The sequence below is a fragment of the Cervus canadensis genome, chromosome 8, assembly GCF_019320065.1.
Source record: "Cervus canadensis isolate Bull #8, Minnesota chromosome 8, ASM1932006v1, whole genome shotgun sequence".
Taxonomy (NCBI): domain Eukaryota; kingdom Metazoa; phylum Chordata; class Mammalia; order Artiodactyla; family Cervidae; genus Cervus; species Cervus canadensis.
This window is the reverse complement of record NC_057393.1, coordinates 1,975,745-1,993,969: the sequence shown is the minus strand read 5'-3', so window position 1 is coordinate 1,993,969 and position 18,225 is coordinate 1,975,745. Positions and strand designations below refer to the sequence as shown.

Below are 18,225 nucleotides of genomic sequence, written 5' to 3'. Positions count from 1 at the left end.
GGTTCCTCTGGCTTTTCTAAAACCAGCTTGAACATCTGGAAGTTCACGGTTCATGTATTGCTGAAGCCTGGCTTGGAGAATTTTGAGCATTACTTTACTAGCGTGTGAAATGAGTGCAATTGTGTGGTAGTTTGAGATTTCTTTGAGATTTCTTTTCTTTGGGATTGGAATGAAAACTGACCTTTTCCAGTCCTGTGGCCAATGCTGTGTTTTCCAAATTTGCTGGCATATTGAGTGCAGAACTTTCACAGCATCATCTTTCAGGATTTGAAATAGCTCAACTGGAATTCCATCACATCCACTAGCTTTGTTTGTAGTGATGCTTTCTAAGGCCCACTTGACTTCACATTCCAGGATGTCTGGCTCTAGGTGAGTGATCACACCATCGTGATTATCTGGGTTGTGAAGATCTTTTTTGTACAGTTCTTCTGTGTATTCTTGCCACCTCTTCTTAATATCTTCTGCTTCTGTTAGGTCCATAGCATTTCTGTCTTTTATCGAACCCCTTTTTGCATGAAATGTTCCCTTGGTATCTCTAATTTTCTTGAAGAGGTCTCTAGTCTTTCCCATTCTGTTGTTTTCCTCTATTTCTTTGCAGTGATCGCTGAGAAAGGCTTTCTTATCTCTCCTTGCTATTCTTCGGAACTCTGCATTCAAATGGGAATATCTTTCCTTTTCTCCTTTGCTTTTCCCTTCTCTTCATTTTACAGCTATTTGTAAGATCTCCTCAGACAGCCATTTTGCTTCTTTGCTTTTCTTTTCCATGGGGATGATCTTGATCCCTGTCTCCTGTACAATGTCATGAACCTCCGTCCATAGTTCATCAGGCACTCTATCAGATCTAGCCCCTTAAACCTATTCCTCACTTACACTGTATAATCATAAGGGATTTGATTTAGGTCATACCTGAATGGTCTAGTGGTTTTCCCTACTTTCTTCAATTTAAGTCTGAATTTGGCAATAAGGAGTTCATGATTTGAGCCACAGTCAGCTCCTGGTCTTGTTTTTGCTGACTGTATAGAGCTTTTCCATCTTACACTGCAAAGAATATAATCAATCTGATTTCGGTGTTGGCTATCTAGTGATGTCAATGTGTAGAGTCTTCTCTTGTGTTGTTGGAAGAGGGTGTTTGCTATGACCAGTGTGTTCTCTTGGCAAAACTCTATTAGCCTTTGCCTTGCTTCATTCTGTACTCCAAGGCCAAATTTGCCTGTTACTCCAGGTGTTTCTTGACTTCCTACTTTTGCATTCCAGTCCCCTTTAATGAAAATGACATCTTTTTTGGGTGGCAGTTCTAAAAGGTCTTGTAGGTCTTCATAGAACCGTTCAACTTCAGCTTCTTCAGCATTACCAGTTGAGGCATAGGCTTGGATTACCATAATATTGAATGGTTTGCCTTGGAAACGAACAGAGATCAATCTGTCATTTTTGAGATTGCATCCAAGTACTGCATTTTGGACTCTTTTGTTGACTACAATGGCTACTCCATTTCTTCTGAGGGATTCCTGCCCACAGTAGTAGATATAATGGTCATCTGAGCTAAATTCACCCATTCCAGTCCATTTTAATTTGCTAATTCCTAGAATGTTGACCTTAACTCTTGCCATCTCCTGTTTGACCACTTCCATTTTGCCTTGATTCGTGGACCTAACATTCCAGGTTCCTATGCAATATTGCTCTTTAAAGCATCTGACCTTGCTTCTATCACCAGTCACATCCACAACTGGGTATTGTTTTCGCTTTGGCTCCACACCTTCATTCTTTCTGGAGTTATCTCTCCACTGATCTCCAGTAGCATACTGGGCACCTACTGACCTGGGGAGTTCCTCTTTTAGTTCCTATCATTTTGCCTTTTCATACTGTTCATGAGGTTCTCAAGGCAAGAATACTGAAGTGGGCACAGGCAGTCCCTCTCAAATGCCTTCTGCTGATGTCAAGAGGGGCGAGCCGGGGCAACCGGACTAGGAGGGCAGGTGGCCCTGCCTCCCCAAGAACCACTTCCAAGAGCAGCCCTGCCAGAACCGCGTGCACCGCTGATGCCTGGGACTGGCCAAGTAGCCCAGAGGACGCCCATCAGGATGGGGTCATCGGCCCAGACAAGCCCCAGTTCCAGCCCTGCGATGATCAGGGCTTCCAGGAGAGAGGGACCGATAGATCTTCACCACAGAGGCTATTTCAGCAGCCACCTGTTGAGTGCGGCCCCTTCCCCCTCTGACGGCCGCTTTGGCAGTCTTCTACAAGATAGATCCATGGATGCTGCCTTTGTCTAACTGAACGCACATGATGGCAAATTTGATTGTAGAGCCTTATACAATATCAACACGGAAAGACGCCTGATGATTATGTTGCTTTATAAATCACATGAGACGTGAAGAGTGAAGCCGACCCTGGGGTACACGGGGTTTGGTTCTGGGTTCTTTCTAAGATTAATTTGCTCAGAAAATAGTAAGTCATCCTTAATAAATGCCAGTGGACTGATGGATTTTAACCAAAGTCTTGACACAGCTGTAAATTATGTTCCACACAAGAGAGTATCCATGTGTTTTATTTATTTCCCCCGTCACACCCTAAGTGCATGTTCACTGACACGCTGAAATAGAAATAAGAGTCTGTTCTTGAGAATACAACTTTCTATTGACCAACTAATTTACCAAGTTAACACAGAAACACGCACGCCCAGGCCCAGTGTTGAGAAGACCACAACACTTACACTAGAAACAAGACCAGAAAACCAGTGACACCCCCCAGTCTGGACAGTAATGAGACCAGGTTATCTCCATTTCTACCTCAAAGGTGCATTTATGTGTGTGTATGTGTGTGTGTATCACCATCCAGTGGCGTCTCTGTCACTGATAACAGAGCCATCGATGATATAACCCTGGAGAAGGAAATGGCAACCCATCCCAGTACTCTTGCCTGGGAAATCCCACAGACAGAAGAGCCTGGTGGGCTGCAGTCCATGAGGTCACCAAGAGTTGGACATGACAGCGATTAGACAAACAATGACCCAATACTAGCATGCAATTCTAGGATTGACTCTGGTATAGAATTAATAACCCCACAGAATTTCTATCCAAGTCTTACTGTATCATGTGAAAAACTAGAACTCTAATAAATAGCACTAGCTCACAAGACTCCAGCACTTACTAAATGTCATTCCAAATCAACACTGCTTTTGTGACATTTAAGGACAGACCCAAACATGCACTCGCCAGGACGGCCGGGGACAGGCCTGCTGGTGACAGTGAGCAGGCACGCGTGTGCAAGCTGAGGACAACCAGTCCAGGACCAGGCCTTCCCAGTCCTTCCTGAGACCCTCATCCTGCACCTCAGCTCACAACACCAGAGTGTCCGCCAGCCCCGCCTCAGCCCCGCCTCAGCCCCGAGGACTTAGAACAGCACGCTGACTACATGGAGGAACTCAGTGCCTTGGTGGCCCCCTTGCCGCTCAGCCACGGGCTTTGGTGGGCCTCTGCACAGGTCCTGCCGTGATGGGGGAACCCACCCCATGTGCTCAAAACAGGCCTGGGCCAGCCCAGGAGGGACGGCTCAGTGACAGCCCCAGGCGAGTCTGCACTGTGTACTTTTTTGTTTCATTAACTCAGATGCATAATTCTTTTCCAGCACATTGCCTATGCTTTCTTCCAAGCTCTGCCTCAGACAATTAGATATTTCTCTATGTGCATCACTCCCTGTGAAGAGTAAGGAAAGACGTGCCTCGTTTCTTCAAATAGAAACTTTGCACTTTGTTTCACGGCAGAAAATGCCCAGGTTGGCCCCCTGACCCTCACAGCCTCGGGCAGTGGGACGGAGGTCCATGAGTGTGGGCTGCAGGTGAGCAGACCCGGGAATCCCTCCCCAGCGCCCCACACCAGAACCCAGGAAACCGTGAACCTGGAGGCCAGCAGGCCCCCGCCTGGGCTGCCATGCTGTGGGCTCTTCCCAGCCCACGGCTCTGAGAGACGGGCTGGGTACTCACCGGGGAAGGGTGCGGTCCGCAAGGGGATCCTGATGGGCGCCAGGGTCAGGAAGTGGCAGGGCTGCGTCCTGGAGGGGGGCAGGCCACCGAGCCCCTCGGGGTCCACGGAGACCACGGCTGCGGCGGCGGCTGCGATGGCCACGGTGGGGCCACTGCCCATGGGCTTAAGGCTGCTGTGAGAGCCACCTGCAGAGGGGGACAGGGAGGTCAGCAGGGGTGCCCAGCGTCCACTGCAGACAGAGCGTCTGAGCACCAAGAAAAGAGGAGTGTGGGGACCCCCCTTCTTGGAAGCCCATGCCCTGCGTCACTGTCCCGGAAATAAGTGTGATGAGCTCTCAACCCCGCCAAACGTCACCTCTGCACAGAGCTGTCTGCAGTCACAGGGTCACAGCCGCCAGAGGACAAGCCTGCCTCAGAGAGAAGGCACTGCTGTGGCTCCCAGGACGAGGCGCGGTGACAAAGCCTCTTACACGGTCGTTCCCACGTCTCTGCAGTCACCAGGTCAGCCGGTCTTCATTTGGCTGATCAGATCCAAGCGTGTCCTTGGTCTCAGGCCCAGAGCTGCTCGTCTCACACTTTAAATACCAAAGGGCACACTCGGTGCCAGATTCCTGAGTTTCTCTTCATTTCTGTCTTTCCGTATTTTCCAAATGCACTATGATGGCATTCACAGATTTTTAAATTTAATTTTTTATAGAGCAGGTTTATAGTTACAGGCAACTCGAGCAGAAAGTACAAAGAATTCCCACATACTTCCCTCTTATCACCCACTTGGATTGGGTGCTACATTCATGAACAAACACTGATACATTATTATGACCCAAAAGTCCATAGTTTACATTTCGGTTCACCATTTGTGTTGTACAATCTATGAGTTTTGTCAAATGCAAAACTAAAAACCCTGTGTGCTCTGCCTGTTCATCTCCACAAGCTAGAAATGACTGAACACAGTGAGGAAGACATGTCAGAAGCTGAGATGGGCTGAACGCAAGGCCTCTTGCACCATTAGCCAAGGTGTGAAGGCAGAGGAAACGTTCTTGAACACAATTAAAAGTGCTGCTGCAGAAGCTGCAGCAAGTTACTCGGAAGAGCTAGCTAAGATAACTCATGAAGGTGACTACACTAAATAATGTATTTTCAATGTAGACAAAACAGCCTTCTGTTGGAAGAAAATGCCATCTAGGACTTTCATAGCTAGAGAGGAGAAGTCAATGCTTCAAAATGTCAAAGGGCAGGCTGACTTTCTTATTAGGGGCTAACGCAGTTGGTGACTTTAAATTAAAGCCAATGCATTCACCTTTCCAAAAATCCTAGGGCCCTTAAGCATTATGCTAAATCTACCCTCCTGTGCTCTATAAACAAGATGACAATAGCACATCTCTTTACAACAGGTTTGCTGAACATTTGAAGCCCACTGCTGAGACCTACCTCTCAGAAAAATAAAAGTGGATTTATTTCAAAATATTACTGCTCATTGACAATGTACCTGGTCACCCAGGAGACAGACAAGACATTAATGTTGTCATGCCTGCCAACGCAGCATCTGTTCTACAGCCCATTGATACAGGAGTCACTTTGACTTTTAATTCTTATTATTTAGGAGTTACATTTCATAAAGCTGCTGCTGCATGCTCAGTTGTGTCTGATTCTTTGTGACCCCATGGACTATAGCCCCCAGGCTCCGCTACACTGGGATTTCCCAGGCAAGAATACTCGAGTGGGTGCCATTTCTTCCTCCAGAAGATCTTGCCGACCCAGGGATTGAACCTGTCTTCTACATTGAGAGGTCAATCATTTACCACTGAGCCACCTGGAAAGCCCCTCATAAGGCTATAGCTGCCATAGATGATGATTTCTCTGGTGGATCTGGGCAAAGTCAATTGAAAGCCTTCTGGAAAAGATTCACCATTCAAAACGTCATTAAGAGCATCTGAGATTCATGGGAAGAGATCAAAACACCAGCCTTAACAGGAGTTTGGGTAAAGCTGGTTCCAAGCTTCATGGATGACTTTGAGGGCAGTGGGGAAGAATTAACTGCTGCAAGTTCATGCTAAAATTTTAACAGATAAGCAAGGAGTTGCCTCTTAAGGATGAGCAAAGAAAGCAGTTCTTTGAGATGGAACCTACACCCGGTGAAGGTGCTATAAAGACTATTGAAATGATAACAAAGTAGGTTGACTATTACATAAACTTAGTTGAGAAAGCAGTAACAAGGTTTGAGAGGACTGACTCAAGTTTTGAAAGGTCTGCTCTGCGTAAGATGCTATCAAATGACACTGCAGGGAAAACAGAAATCATTCTTGAGAAGAAATAAACTTATGTGGCAAATTCATTGCTGTATTATTTTAATAAATTGCTGCAGCCACCCCAAGCTTTAGCAACATCACCCTGATCAGTCAACGGCCGTCAGCATCATGTAAGATCCTCCAATAAAAAGATCACAACCTGCTGGAGGCTCAGATGATGGTTAGCATTTATTAGCAATAAAGAATTTTTTAATTAAGGAATGTATGCTGTTTTACACATAATGCTATTGCACACTTAATAGAAGGTAGGATAATGCAAGGATAATGTTTATATGCACTTGGAAGCCAAACAATTGCTTTATTACCATATTTACTTTATTGCAGTGGTCTGGAACCAAACCTGCTAAATCTCCCAAGTGTGTCTGTTTGTATTTAAAGTCCCCTGTGTCCTTTCATGGCTAGATAGCTCATTTCTTTTTATTACTGAGTAATATTCCATTGTATGGATGTACCACAGTTCACCCATTCACCTACTGAATGCTTTCCTGGTTGTTTTCAAGTATTTACAATTATGAATAAAATTGTTGCAAACATTTGTGTGCATGTTTTTGTTTGGACGTGAGTTCTCAACTCATTTGGGTAAATACCAAGGAGTGTGACTGCTGGGTCACACAGTCAGATTACCCTTTGCTTTATAAGAAACTGCCAGACTGTCTCGCAAAGCGGCTGCACCCTTTTGCATCCCCACCAGCCGGGAAGAAGAGTTCGTGTTGCCCCACACCCTCGCCTGCACTTGGCGTCAGTGCTCTGGATTTCAGACGTTTCAGCAGGGGCGTAGTGGGGTCTCATTTTCACACACAGATTTAAAGTCAGGGAAAACCCACTATTCAATATAGATTGTCTTACTTAATAAAAACACATCATAAAAAAGTATACAATGGAGAAAATAAGTGTCTAAAACCATCGGTCAGTCCCCCCCAGCTGAACACTGTGGACCTTCTGCCACGCAGCCAACCAGAAGTTTCCAGAGGGAAGGTCTGGACCGCCAGGACACTGCACATACTGCTCTTCCACGAGGCATTAGAATAAACACGTCCCCCGTCATTAAAGGGCCTTCCCAAGGCCAGTTATTAACCAGAGCTTAGTATTCCCAGCAAAGGACCCAGCACACACATTTGCCTATTCACTTAACCAGCCACCATCACGGCAGGTGTTGCGTGGTCAATAGCTCAAGTGGGTAAAGATTCCACCGGCAATGCTGGAGACACAGGAGACACTAGTTCGATCCCTGGGTCAGAGATCCTCTGCAGAAGGAAATGGCAACTGACTCCAGTATTCTTACCTGAAAAAACCTATGGACAGAGGAGCCCATCGGGCTACAGTCCAAAGGGTCGCACAGAGTCAGACGTGACTGAATGACTAAGCACACAGTATAAATAAGCATGACTTATACAACTGCATAAAAAAAGTTAATGTCTGCATCTAGCGCCTAACCCAGGATGGATATGCAGGGCCAAAGCGGGGTGAACATTTTGGGGTGTGCAGGGTCTGTTTAATAAGGTAATTCTGTAAAAGCCCACACGCTGAGGCTTCACACAAATATCTCTTTGTAAATTTAGCTTCCCTCCTCCGGGACTCCTGTCTGTTATTTTACCACCGGGGCTGTCACTGGAATTTAACTCCTTGGCCCTGCTCAGAATCAGGCCTGCTGCTGTGACACAGGGCTTCAAAGAACTGTGATTCTCGAGGCCTCGGTCAGAGACCTTGGTGGTAGGCTCCTCTCGAATCTGTTGAATAACTATATATTTTGTTCAAAACAAAGACGGTCTTGAAGCAAAGGATGAGAAAGTAACTAACAGTGATGTAAACAGTTGCCAAGGCAAGAGCATTTTACAGATGGGTATGTGGGTAGAGTTTTATCTTCGAGTGATTTGCTGTCAAAGAGTATGATTCAACCAAAGGAGAAAAAGAGAAAAGCAAACCTTATCTGCTTCTTGAAAAAAAAAAAAAAGAAAAAAAAAAAACTCAGAAAGATAGCTTTTAACCTGCTTTGCATCCATTCGGGTACATATAAAAATGCACTACTTACTAGTTAGATCCCAAAATCGACTGCGTAATATCGTGGAAGTAGAAACTTAATAATCGATGTTGACAAAATACTGTCATAATTGGTGGACGAGATGAGATGGAAAGCAGGGGTCTTGTCACCGCCAGGCTCCCACCAGCTGCAGCCTTGCTCAGGCGCATCGTCTGTCGATGCTAGAGCCAGGTACTGGGTGTGGTTCCCGACCTCCAAGGCCCGGAGCACAGGTGAGCCCAACCCCGGCGGGCAGGTGGGAGAGGCAGCATGCGATGGGAGGGGGCGGCTCAGGCGCCCCCAGCGACCCCCGCCTGGAGGCCAGTGCGGGCGGGAGCCACTGGCAGCGTCCCTCCCCTCTCCATCCCCCGGGCCCCCAGGTCGGGTGTTTATGGAGCGTCTCCACCTGTCAGACTGCGCGCAGCCTGGGGCAGGAAAGATGAGGCCACGGGAGGTACTGATGCAAAAGATAATCGCCCCCAGGGACACACAGCCTGTGGACACCAACCGGGAGGCGCGGGGCGGACAGGCCCTGGGAAGCCAGCTGCTCCCCGGGAGGGACCTCTGAGCCGAGCCTTGGAAGACGAGCAGGCACTTGATAAATTGCGTCGACTGATAAGTTATTATCATAACTTGCTTTCCCCAAAGGACTGCAGAGAATCCTTTAGTTGAGTAAATAAACTGAGATAAGAGGTCCAGCCAAAAAAATAAGAAAAAAAAAACTGCTAAGCCAGCTAAGAGATAAGCCAGAAATGCTCTCCCGTAAGGATTACTTATAAAAATCAATGTTTTAAGCAAAACAGTAATTAACTGTGTGCTTCCCTTGGAGGCGGCCGGCAGCCGCGGGTTCATGGGTCAGGTTCACGAGCTCGTTCTGCCGCTTCCATCACGGCCGCCACCCCCCAGCTCCTCCTCCGATGGCCAAACGTGCAAAGAAGCGCTGCTTGCTTTCTGCTCTGAGTAACCCCAGGGAGCCACATGCAGGAGAACCTCCACGGCCCTTGTTTGCAACCAGAGTGTGGGACTCACCGAGATTCAGGGGACTCACAGGGGCCCCAGACAAAGTCCGCACTGACCCTCAGGCCAGGCGTGTCTGCCCCGGGCAGGGCGGGCGCTGGGGCCCCTCTGGCTGAACACGCGCCCCTCCCTCCCCCTGGGCGGGCTGCAGCGTCTGGGGGGGGGTCTCCTTTGAGCCACCAGAGCCCACCCTGTGGTCTGCACAGGGGCCTCGGGCCACCGACACGCTAAAGGGGCCTCGCAGGAGATGGGGCGCAGGCTCTGTGCTCACGGGCGCGCTGACCACTGGCCTCTCCCCTCACCAGCCTCCAAACCCAGAGCCCAGCCTGCAGCTAGACTCTGCTTTTCCCAGGATGAACAGAGAAAAAAAAAAGGAAGAGAAAGGCCGGTGGCCTGGGATGGTGGGACACGCAGGGGCTCTAGAACCATCCTGGCTGAGCTGTTCGTCAGGCGCCTTGCACAATCAGGGGTGTCCATGTGGGCTGGGTGGCCCAGTCTGTTCCGGTCTCCTGGGTTTTCTCTTCCTCTCAGCCCTGCCCTGGACTCTCAGCCCCGGGGTCTCCGTCAGTGGCCGGTTCGGTGTGGGGAGAGGGGAGTGGCAGTGCTGGAGAAGACCCCCGCCGTGTCCCTGCTGTGGAGGGCCTGTCCTGGCACTGGAGGGTCCCCGGAATTTTGACCACCAGCGGGCTGCAGGGTACATAAGACACTAGAGATCTCACTCCCATATCCGTCCAGAAGAGCATCAGATGCTGAAGACACCGTGGAGAGGAAGACCCTCATCTCGGGCTGCAGAGGGTGCGGCAGAAACAGCAGGACGGGGCGGCTCTTCTGATGAAGAGGACGCTCGCCTGATACACAGGAGATGCCCTGCTCTCCGCTCGGCCATGTCCCCGAAGAACAGACAGTCATCAGTTTCTTTCTTTGTTTAACATGTGATTCAGCTGCGGTGGAATCCTCCAGGCGAGGTATGTGCCAACTGGTAATTATTTCTGCAGACACAAGTGTGTGGTCAGGAGGCGACTCCACACGGCTGTCCACATGCGGGGCTTCGCCTGTGTTCACACACAGAAGGCGGGTCTGGGGTCTTCGGTGACACTGTGGCTTTGACACTCGAGCAGAGGGAAGGACAAGGGGACAGAGTCAGAACTCAGGCTCCTCCTTCCTGCCCTGTCCGCCGAGGGCGTGTGTCCCTGCGTCCTGACCTCTAGCTGCGGGGAATAAGGAAGTCCATCAGCATTTACCCGGCCGCTTTCAGGAAGAGCAGCGATGGGTCTTGGCGTCTACGGGACAAGCCAGCGCCCAGCTCCTGCCCGTGTGTTTGATCTTGTTTGTGTTTCTTGGTGTTTGCTGTTCTGGCGGTTTTCTGAAGGAGACGTCTGATTCCTGGATTTGGTCAAGTTTTCCATGTGCTGAAGAAGCAAACCCAGGAGCTGGGCTGGCTGGTTACCAAGCTCCCAGGATGCTCTCACGCTGCTCCCAAAGTGCCTGTCTCTGGACCAGCTCTGGCTGGGTGTGAGCGGCCCAGGACGCCTGTGTTTGTCTTTTCTGCCACTCGGCACCCAGCCAGCACCCCTGTGATGACGGAGTCTGCTGGAACCCACATGGATGGTGAGAGGGTGACCCTGCAGTCCGGCCACTGACATCACCCTGTTCCCTCCTCCAGACTGTGGCCCAGGCGTCCTCGTGACCTGAGTGCAGAGGGGAATCCGCTCCCCTTACTGGGACTGCCGGCCACCCACCACCATGGGCGAGCATCACCCCTTCCCCGGGTAGCTCTTCCTGGCTGCCTGCAGCCCCCGGTTACATGCAGACCCACAAGGAACAGGGTCTCATACACACCACCTTCTGCCGCGGAGCGGGGCTCTGACACTGCCCTCGACCCAAGCACCCACTTCTGTGCCCCATTTTGACACAACCGCTGATGTGTGTGTCTGCCTCCCCAGGGGTCCCAGAGACCTGCAGTGCCCAGGTACACGCAGGCTGTGGGCACAGGCCCTGAAGACCCCGCAGTGGTGTCAGAGACGCCCTGCTCTGGGGAGACTGAGGACCCCTCCAGCTCCTCGTCCCTGACCGGGGGATGACAGGTGCTCCCCGCGTTGACCCTGGCACCGAGTCCCAGCCAGGAGTAGTCCGGCTCTTCCCCTCCCAGCCTTGGGGGCCCTCCCAGCCGAGTCCCCTCCCACACGGAGAGGAGCAGGTGTGGCTTTGACGTGTGTCTCTGTCGGGGACACTGAGGACACACGCTCCGGTGGTGCCCTGGGCCCAGCTGGTTGGTGAACCAGCACCCGCCCGCCTGGACACAAGCCCACGCATCCGGGCAGAGTCACCCTTGGAGCCGCGTCACAGCCTGGGGTGGGGGCGGGGTGACCAGCCCCCCAGTCCCCACCACAGATGGTACAGGCGAGCACATATGAGGCAGCTCATGCTAAGAGGGGGCCAGGTCACTACCTCTGTGCATCGGTGTAGACATCCTAATTTATTGCTGTTTTTGTGATTTCATGTAACTTGGTGTGCAAGTTTGAATATTCACTACTAAAGTCAGAGATTAATTACAGGACCCCAAAGAACAAATTGCTGCTAATACTGGGTGATCTAAACATCCTGACATAATGAACAGAGACAGTGAAGAAAAGCAGGGGAGAAGCGGCAACAACTGTCTTCATTAGCAAACAATGCACTATTGGACAGTAACACTTAAGGGGCTGACAGCCCATCCTCCCCCTCCGACTCCCAGCCCCCTCGGGGAAGGTGTGGGGTGTGCGGTGTGGGGAGGGACTGTGACATGTCCACGCCCCCGGCCGAGCTGGACCGCAGGGCAGGCTCAGCAGAACAACGCCCCCCCCCCACCAGTGTTTCACTTTCCGTGGAAACACTTGAGACCACGCACATTAACAACCTCCTTGAGGGCAGGACGGTGTTCGCAGCACATGTCCAGGTATGGTGGATACAGCGGGCGCTGAATAAATGCACATCAACCCAGAGGATCTCAGGCAGCCTTCATCTCCTGAAGGATTCATTCCAGAAGCGGCTGAGTGATCTCAGTGGGTCCAAGCAGATTCTCCAACCCGAGTTCATTCCTAGAGGGGTCAGCTGCGGGGAGCAGGCCACGCCTGCCCCATGGAGCTCCCAGGGTGCACGCAGCTGTCCCTGAAAAAACTGTCATTTTCTACGGAACACAGTGGCAGTGGCAAAAACACCACCTTTTGCCTGGAAACAAAGGCGTTTCCCTGTGAAAGGCACAGCAGGTGGATCCCATTCCTCCCAGGCAGCCCGAGCTTTTGGTGACCTTGAAAAGGACACGGGCTGCGTGTCTGCACAACAACAGGCGTGGGGAGGGCTTCGGTGAGACGTTTACCGACACGACCTGCCCATCACCAGGCAGCTGCTTCTAGCCGCTTCATTATGTTCAGCACGCAGGACTTGCAGGCACCGCTCATGGGTCTCGTCACCTCCCACGGCAGCTGTGAAGCCCAGGAATGGTGCCCAGCCCCGTCTCTCTCTACAGAGACGCATTTCAACAGCGACACCATCAACGAGCTGGCGGTTTTCAGGGGTTTTCCTGCTGGCTCCTGTGTCTCTCTGTTGTAAAATTAAGATGATTGACTGCCTCGTGATGGAGACACCGACCCACCTTTCCCTTCGGCGCCGGCCTTAGTCCCCCGGGGATGGTGCGCGGCCATCACAGGGCTGGTGGGCGGGTCTCATGAACCCTTGCTGGACGGGGCTTTCATGGGTCGCATCCACACTGATCGCACCACTGCTCAGAACCCCAGCACTCCCAGGAGACAGCCTCCGGACCAGGGCTCCATCCACACCCCCAGTGAAGATGCACCGTGTTTGTGGACGGGAGCCTCTGAGACAGGAACTGTCACAGACGTGTTCTCGTCATATGCAGCTGCTGCTGAAATGAGCTGCGCGGAATCCACGGTTCAGCCAATAGGGTGCACTCCTGCCTGTCCTTGTAGAACCGATACCCTGGTGAGATGAAAACGTGAGTCTGCAGAATCAAGGTGTCCATCGGGGTTGGGGGGCTGAAGCAGGAACAGTGGGGAGCAGTTCTCTCACACGCAGACTGGTCCAGGGAGCCCAGAAGCCCACGTGATCTGGTTCAACACTGCCTCCTGGAAACCAGCCCAGCCTCCCCGGGAAACAACTGACCCCCAGGGCGGTGAGGATGCTGTTCCTGAGTCACAGAGGCCGTGAGGGTTTGGGGGGCTCAGGCCCATCCACGGCAAGGCCCTGATGAGGTGTCTGCATATAGTTCATGCTCAAGTAAGAGATCATCAGCTTCCTTGCAGTTTTAAGGCATCTGCACAGGTGCTGGCTTTACAAAGGGGCAGAGAGGGAGGAGGGAGGGAAGAAAGGAAGGAGGCGGGGGCAGGGGGCAGGAGCATAGGACGCTTGGTGCAGGATATTCACCCGGAACCGTCATTCCTGCCAGGGAGTTCCAGGGAGCCTGTTGCCTCGCCCAGGCTGCTCATGGGCTACAGCAGCCCCAGGAAAGGCCAAAGAAGATCTGTACCACCAGCGCCAAGAGTGAAGTGAAGGGTCCCTGGGAGAAGGAACACTTGGTGAGACAGCTGCATGTTCACTGTGCCTGATGCAAAGAGAAGACCACGGCTGCATGAGCCTGGAATCCACGAAAACTCCAAACAAAGCACATGGAAAGTCAAGATGGACCCAAGAGGAAGGCAGTTCATCCTGTGTCCCTGAGGACGGTCGGGCTTCAACAGACCCACCCAACTGTGTGAGGGAAGCCGGCCTTACTTGGTCTGAAGTCATCAAACACGGCTGCGGGTCTCAGCAGCCATGACCCTCAAAGCAAAGGCGTGCAAACCCACTTCCAATCACTCCTCCACCGTTCATCACCTGGGGAAGCTGGTCTCTTAGGGGGCAGCTCCTCCTTCTATCAGGAGTTTCCACTGGGAATCCCCAGATAAGACAGCCTCCCTTGGTCCCCAGGTGGAACAAAGGCAGCTTGCAGCCTTAAACTCTAAGCTACGCATAACACCATGCCCGCGGCAAGGTGAACGGGCACACCCACACACACACCCATTCTCTTTGTGTGGACACAACCACACGTCCACCTGCGTAGCCTTGCGGAGGCACCTGTGACCAGCCCAGGACAGCGGTGCTGGGACTTGTCACCAGAAGCTCTGCACCCAGAGGCACCCTGGTCAGGGCTCCCGTCCATAAAGGACAGTCCGTCATCCACAGAATCCACACGGACGCTGTGGCCCTGCCCTTCCCCTCCTGTCTCGACATCCACGTCCTGACCTTCGGCGTCTGACACAACGCGGCAGCTACAGGGTGGAGTGCTCCTCCGAGGACGCCTTCTCTCTCATCCGTCAATATCCATGTGCCTCTTTCTCGGGATCTCAAGGGCAACACTCTGCCCATAGTCACCTGCCTTCCTCCTTCTGAGATAAATGGTAGAACCCCATCTCCGCTTCCCACGGTGCATCCAGTCTTCCTTTTCCAGAATCAGGGGACCTTTCTGAGTGTCCATCATGGGCGAGGTCTTGCATCAGCAACGTCCCTGATGCATTCCCCCAAGTTGCCCACACAGCACGGGAAATCTACGAGCAGGTTTGTCTATCACGAGGAATGAATGCAAATAGGCCAATTAGATCAGGAGAGAGTCAACATTCATTTCCAATTAAAAAAAAAAATCCCCTCTACTGAGGATAATGCGGCCTGAAATGAATACTTATTTTCCTTAAAAGAGTGAATAATATGTTGTCTCTATAAAAGGCGTTTGTGTTGATGCCAGAGGAACAAGGAAGCTGCAAGTAAAACTCAAGACCAGCAGGTTATTATCACAAGGAAAAATTCAAGGTTTGATTCTCAGGAAAGCACTCATATTTCTCTTCTTCCTCATGGCAGGGCTGCCTGGGCTGATGAGGTTAGAGCTCCAGGGCCTTAGTTCAACAGACTCTCCCAAGGCTCCAGCCCTAATTCCTACCAGTGACTTTGTATTCTTTTCCTTAAAGTGCAGACTAAGTTTGTATAAATTTCACAGTCCAAAACACCTGGTCTGCCCCTGCTTACCACCTTCAATACTGAAAGGTAAATGTTGCCAAGAAAAAAGAACGAAAAACCATCCTTTTCAAAGCCACTTAGAAAGATTTTACCCAAATCTACATCTCCTAAACTGCACCTAATAACTAGGTATTCAGAACTTAAGCTTTCAAGTTTCTCAGAATTCTAACTGGAAGCACATTTACATGCATTCAACAAATATAATTGTAAAAAATGTGGCCACAAACTACAGGGAGTTTTAGAGACCCACACAATATTTTGAGATTCCTGATGCAGGTTTTTTGAAGATGCTGTTGTTCAGTCGCTAAGTCACGTCCGTTTGCGTCCCATGGATGGCAGCAAGCCAAGTTTCCCTGTCCTTCACTGTCTCTTGGAGTTTGTGCAAACTCATGTCCATTGAATTGGTGATGCCAAACAACCATCTCAATCTCTGTCACCTCTTATCCTCCTGCACTCAATCGTTCCCAGCATCAGGGAATCCTTTCCAATGAGATGGCTCTTTGCTTGGGTGGCCAAAGTATTGGAGCTTCAGCTGCAGCATCAGTCCTTCCAATGAATATTCAGGGTTGATCTCCTTTAGGATTGACTGGTTTGATCTCGTTGCAGTCCAAGGGACTCTCAAGAGTTCTCTCCAGCAGCACAGTTCAAAAGCATCACTTCCTCCATGCTCAGCCGTCTTTATGATCCAACTCCCACATCCATACATGACTATCGGAAAAATCTTAGCTTTGACTAGATGGACTTTTGTTGGAAAAGTGATGTCTGCTTTCTAATACGCTACCTTTGTTTGTCATAGCTTTCCTCCCAAGGAGCAGATATCTTTTAATTTCATGGCTGCCGTCACTGTCCACAGTGATTTTGGAGCCGCCCCCCCTAAATAAAATCAGTTACTGTTTCTACTTTCTCCCCATCTATTTGATATGAAGTGATGGGACAAGGTGCCATGACCTTGGTTTTTTGAATGTTGAGCTTCAAGCCAGCTTTTTCACTCTCCTCTTTCACCCTCATTGAGAGGCTCTTTAGTTTCTCTTTGCTTTCTGCAATTAGAGTGGTATCATCTGCTTATCTTAGGTTGTGGCTATCTTTCCTGGCAATCTGGATTCCAACTTGTGATTCATCCAGCCCAGCGTTTCTCATGATGTACTCTGCATATAAGTTAAACAAGCAGGATGACAACATACAGCCTTGACGTACTCCTTCCCCAATTTTGAACCAGTCTGTTGTTCCATGTCTGACTCCAACTGTTGCCTCTTGACCTGCACACAGATTTCTCAGGAGACAGGTAAGGTCTAGTTCTTTTCTTGGCTTTCAGACTGCAAGCGTATGTAATCTGAGAAAACAACGCGTCTTCTAATGGGCATTTCTTATCATACAGCTCTAGAGGTAAGTGGTTCTGGGCCAGTGAGCTGACCAGTCCTCCCAGGCACCTCTAAATCATGCCGATAAACCATCCCCACTAGCAAACTGCGAATGGAACGTGCTTTTCTAAGCCCTCTGATGGACAGCTAGCAGACGCCACCATCCCTGTCAGTGTTAGAGGGAAGGGATTAGGAGCGTCCGCGGGGATGGGAAGCGAGAGTGCCTGCTGCCGCTCCTCCATTAGGTGTTGCACCCAAAGTTCGAGACCGTGAAGGTGAGAGAGAATTTTAAAAGCAAAATTAATGCACTCGAGGATGGAAAGGGAGAAACAGATCCTTTTCCTGATCAACACGTCTGCAGTCCTGCAAGGCAGTCTTGCATCCTTTAAAGCAAGTGAGAAACTTTGATGACTTAGATTAAGACATCTATCCGAAGTCTCAGAAATTATGATGAAGAAATGATGCTCAATTGCCTATGGAGTATTCATGGACAGTGAAAACTTGAAAAGAGTTTCCTTTGGCGTATTATGTTAAGTAAACTCTGACTCATCATTCAGATTTTTAAATATTCATTAAAGATGACAGTTGCTAGTTTATACTATGATGAAGAAATCTGTATTAAAAGATTGTCACAGGAGAACACAAAACTATGTTACAATAGTGTATCAAGTATGGCAACACATCAATACATTAGCAATGTTCACAAGCATATATGTACTGGAGCTGTGGACGACTTTTTTCTTCCGTCTATATTTTGGTAGTTTCCAATTTTTCTACACCTAACAAATATGAAGCATTCCTAGGCTGGGAAAAATGGAATGTATTAAAAATAGGCCACTTTTGCAAATAAACACCATATGTTCACACCTTTTAAATATTTTAGTTATCAGAAAAATGGATGCTTTAACTATTTTTATAAGGTCACAGATTCATGAGCATTAATTAAATTTCTTTGAAATAATACCTTGACACCTTATTAAGCGGTCATGCTAAAATATACTCACAAAGAGATCTTCAAGATTGTCACAAATAAATAATAAATAAGTAAATAAACCTTCCCACACTGCCCTGTCCCACTCGGGGACTCCAATTACACAGCAACTGAGCACTTGAGATGGGCTGAGTGTAAAAGACACACTCGATTTCAAAGACAATATGAAACAAATTAATGTGACTATCTCATTAATACTTTTATACTGATCATTGATTACATGTTGAAATGATAGTGTTCTAAATATACTGGGATAGATAAAATAAATTACTAAAATCAATTTTACATTTTACATATGTTACTGGAGATCAGTGGAGAAATAACTCCAGAAAGAATGAAGAGATGGAGCCAAAGCAAAAACAACATCCAGTTGTGGATGTGACTGGTGATGGAAGTAAAGTCTGGTGCTGTAAAGAGTAATATTGCATAGGAAATGGGAATCTTAGGTCCAAGAATCAAGGCAAATTGGAAATGGTCAAACAGGAGATGGGAAGAGTGAACATCAACATATTAGG

At 49.5% G+C, this 18,225-nt stretch overlaps 1 protein-coding gene across 1 annotated transcript in view; it reads right to left on the bottom strand.

Moving 5' to 3' along the window:
- The window catches only part of TCERG1L (transcription elongation regulator 1 like), a 194,427-nt gene that overhangs the window by 154,038 nt on the left and 22,164 nt on the right, over nucleotides 1-18,225 (bottom strand). The window contains exon 4 of the mRNA XM_043476085.1: nucleotides 3,980-4,165. Within this exon, the coding sequence (XP_043332020.1) occupies nucleotides 3,980-4,165 (186 nt within the window). The remainder of the gene's footprint in view (nucleotides 1-3,979; nucleotides 4,166-18,225) is intronic.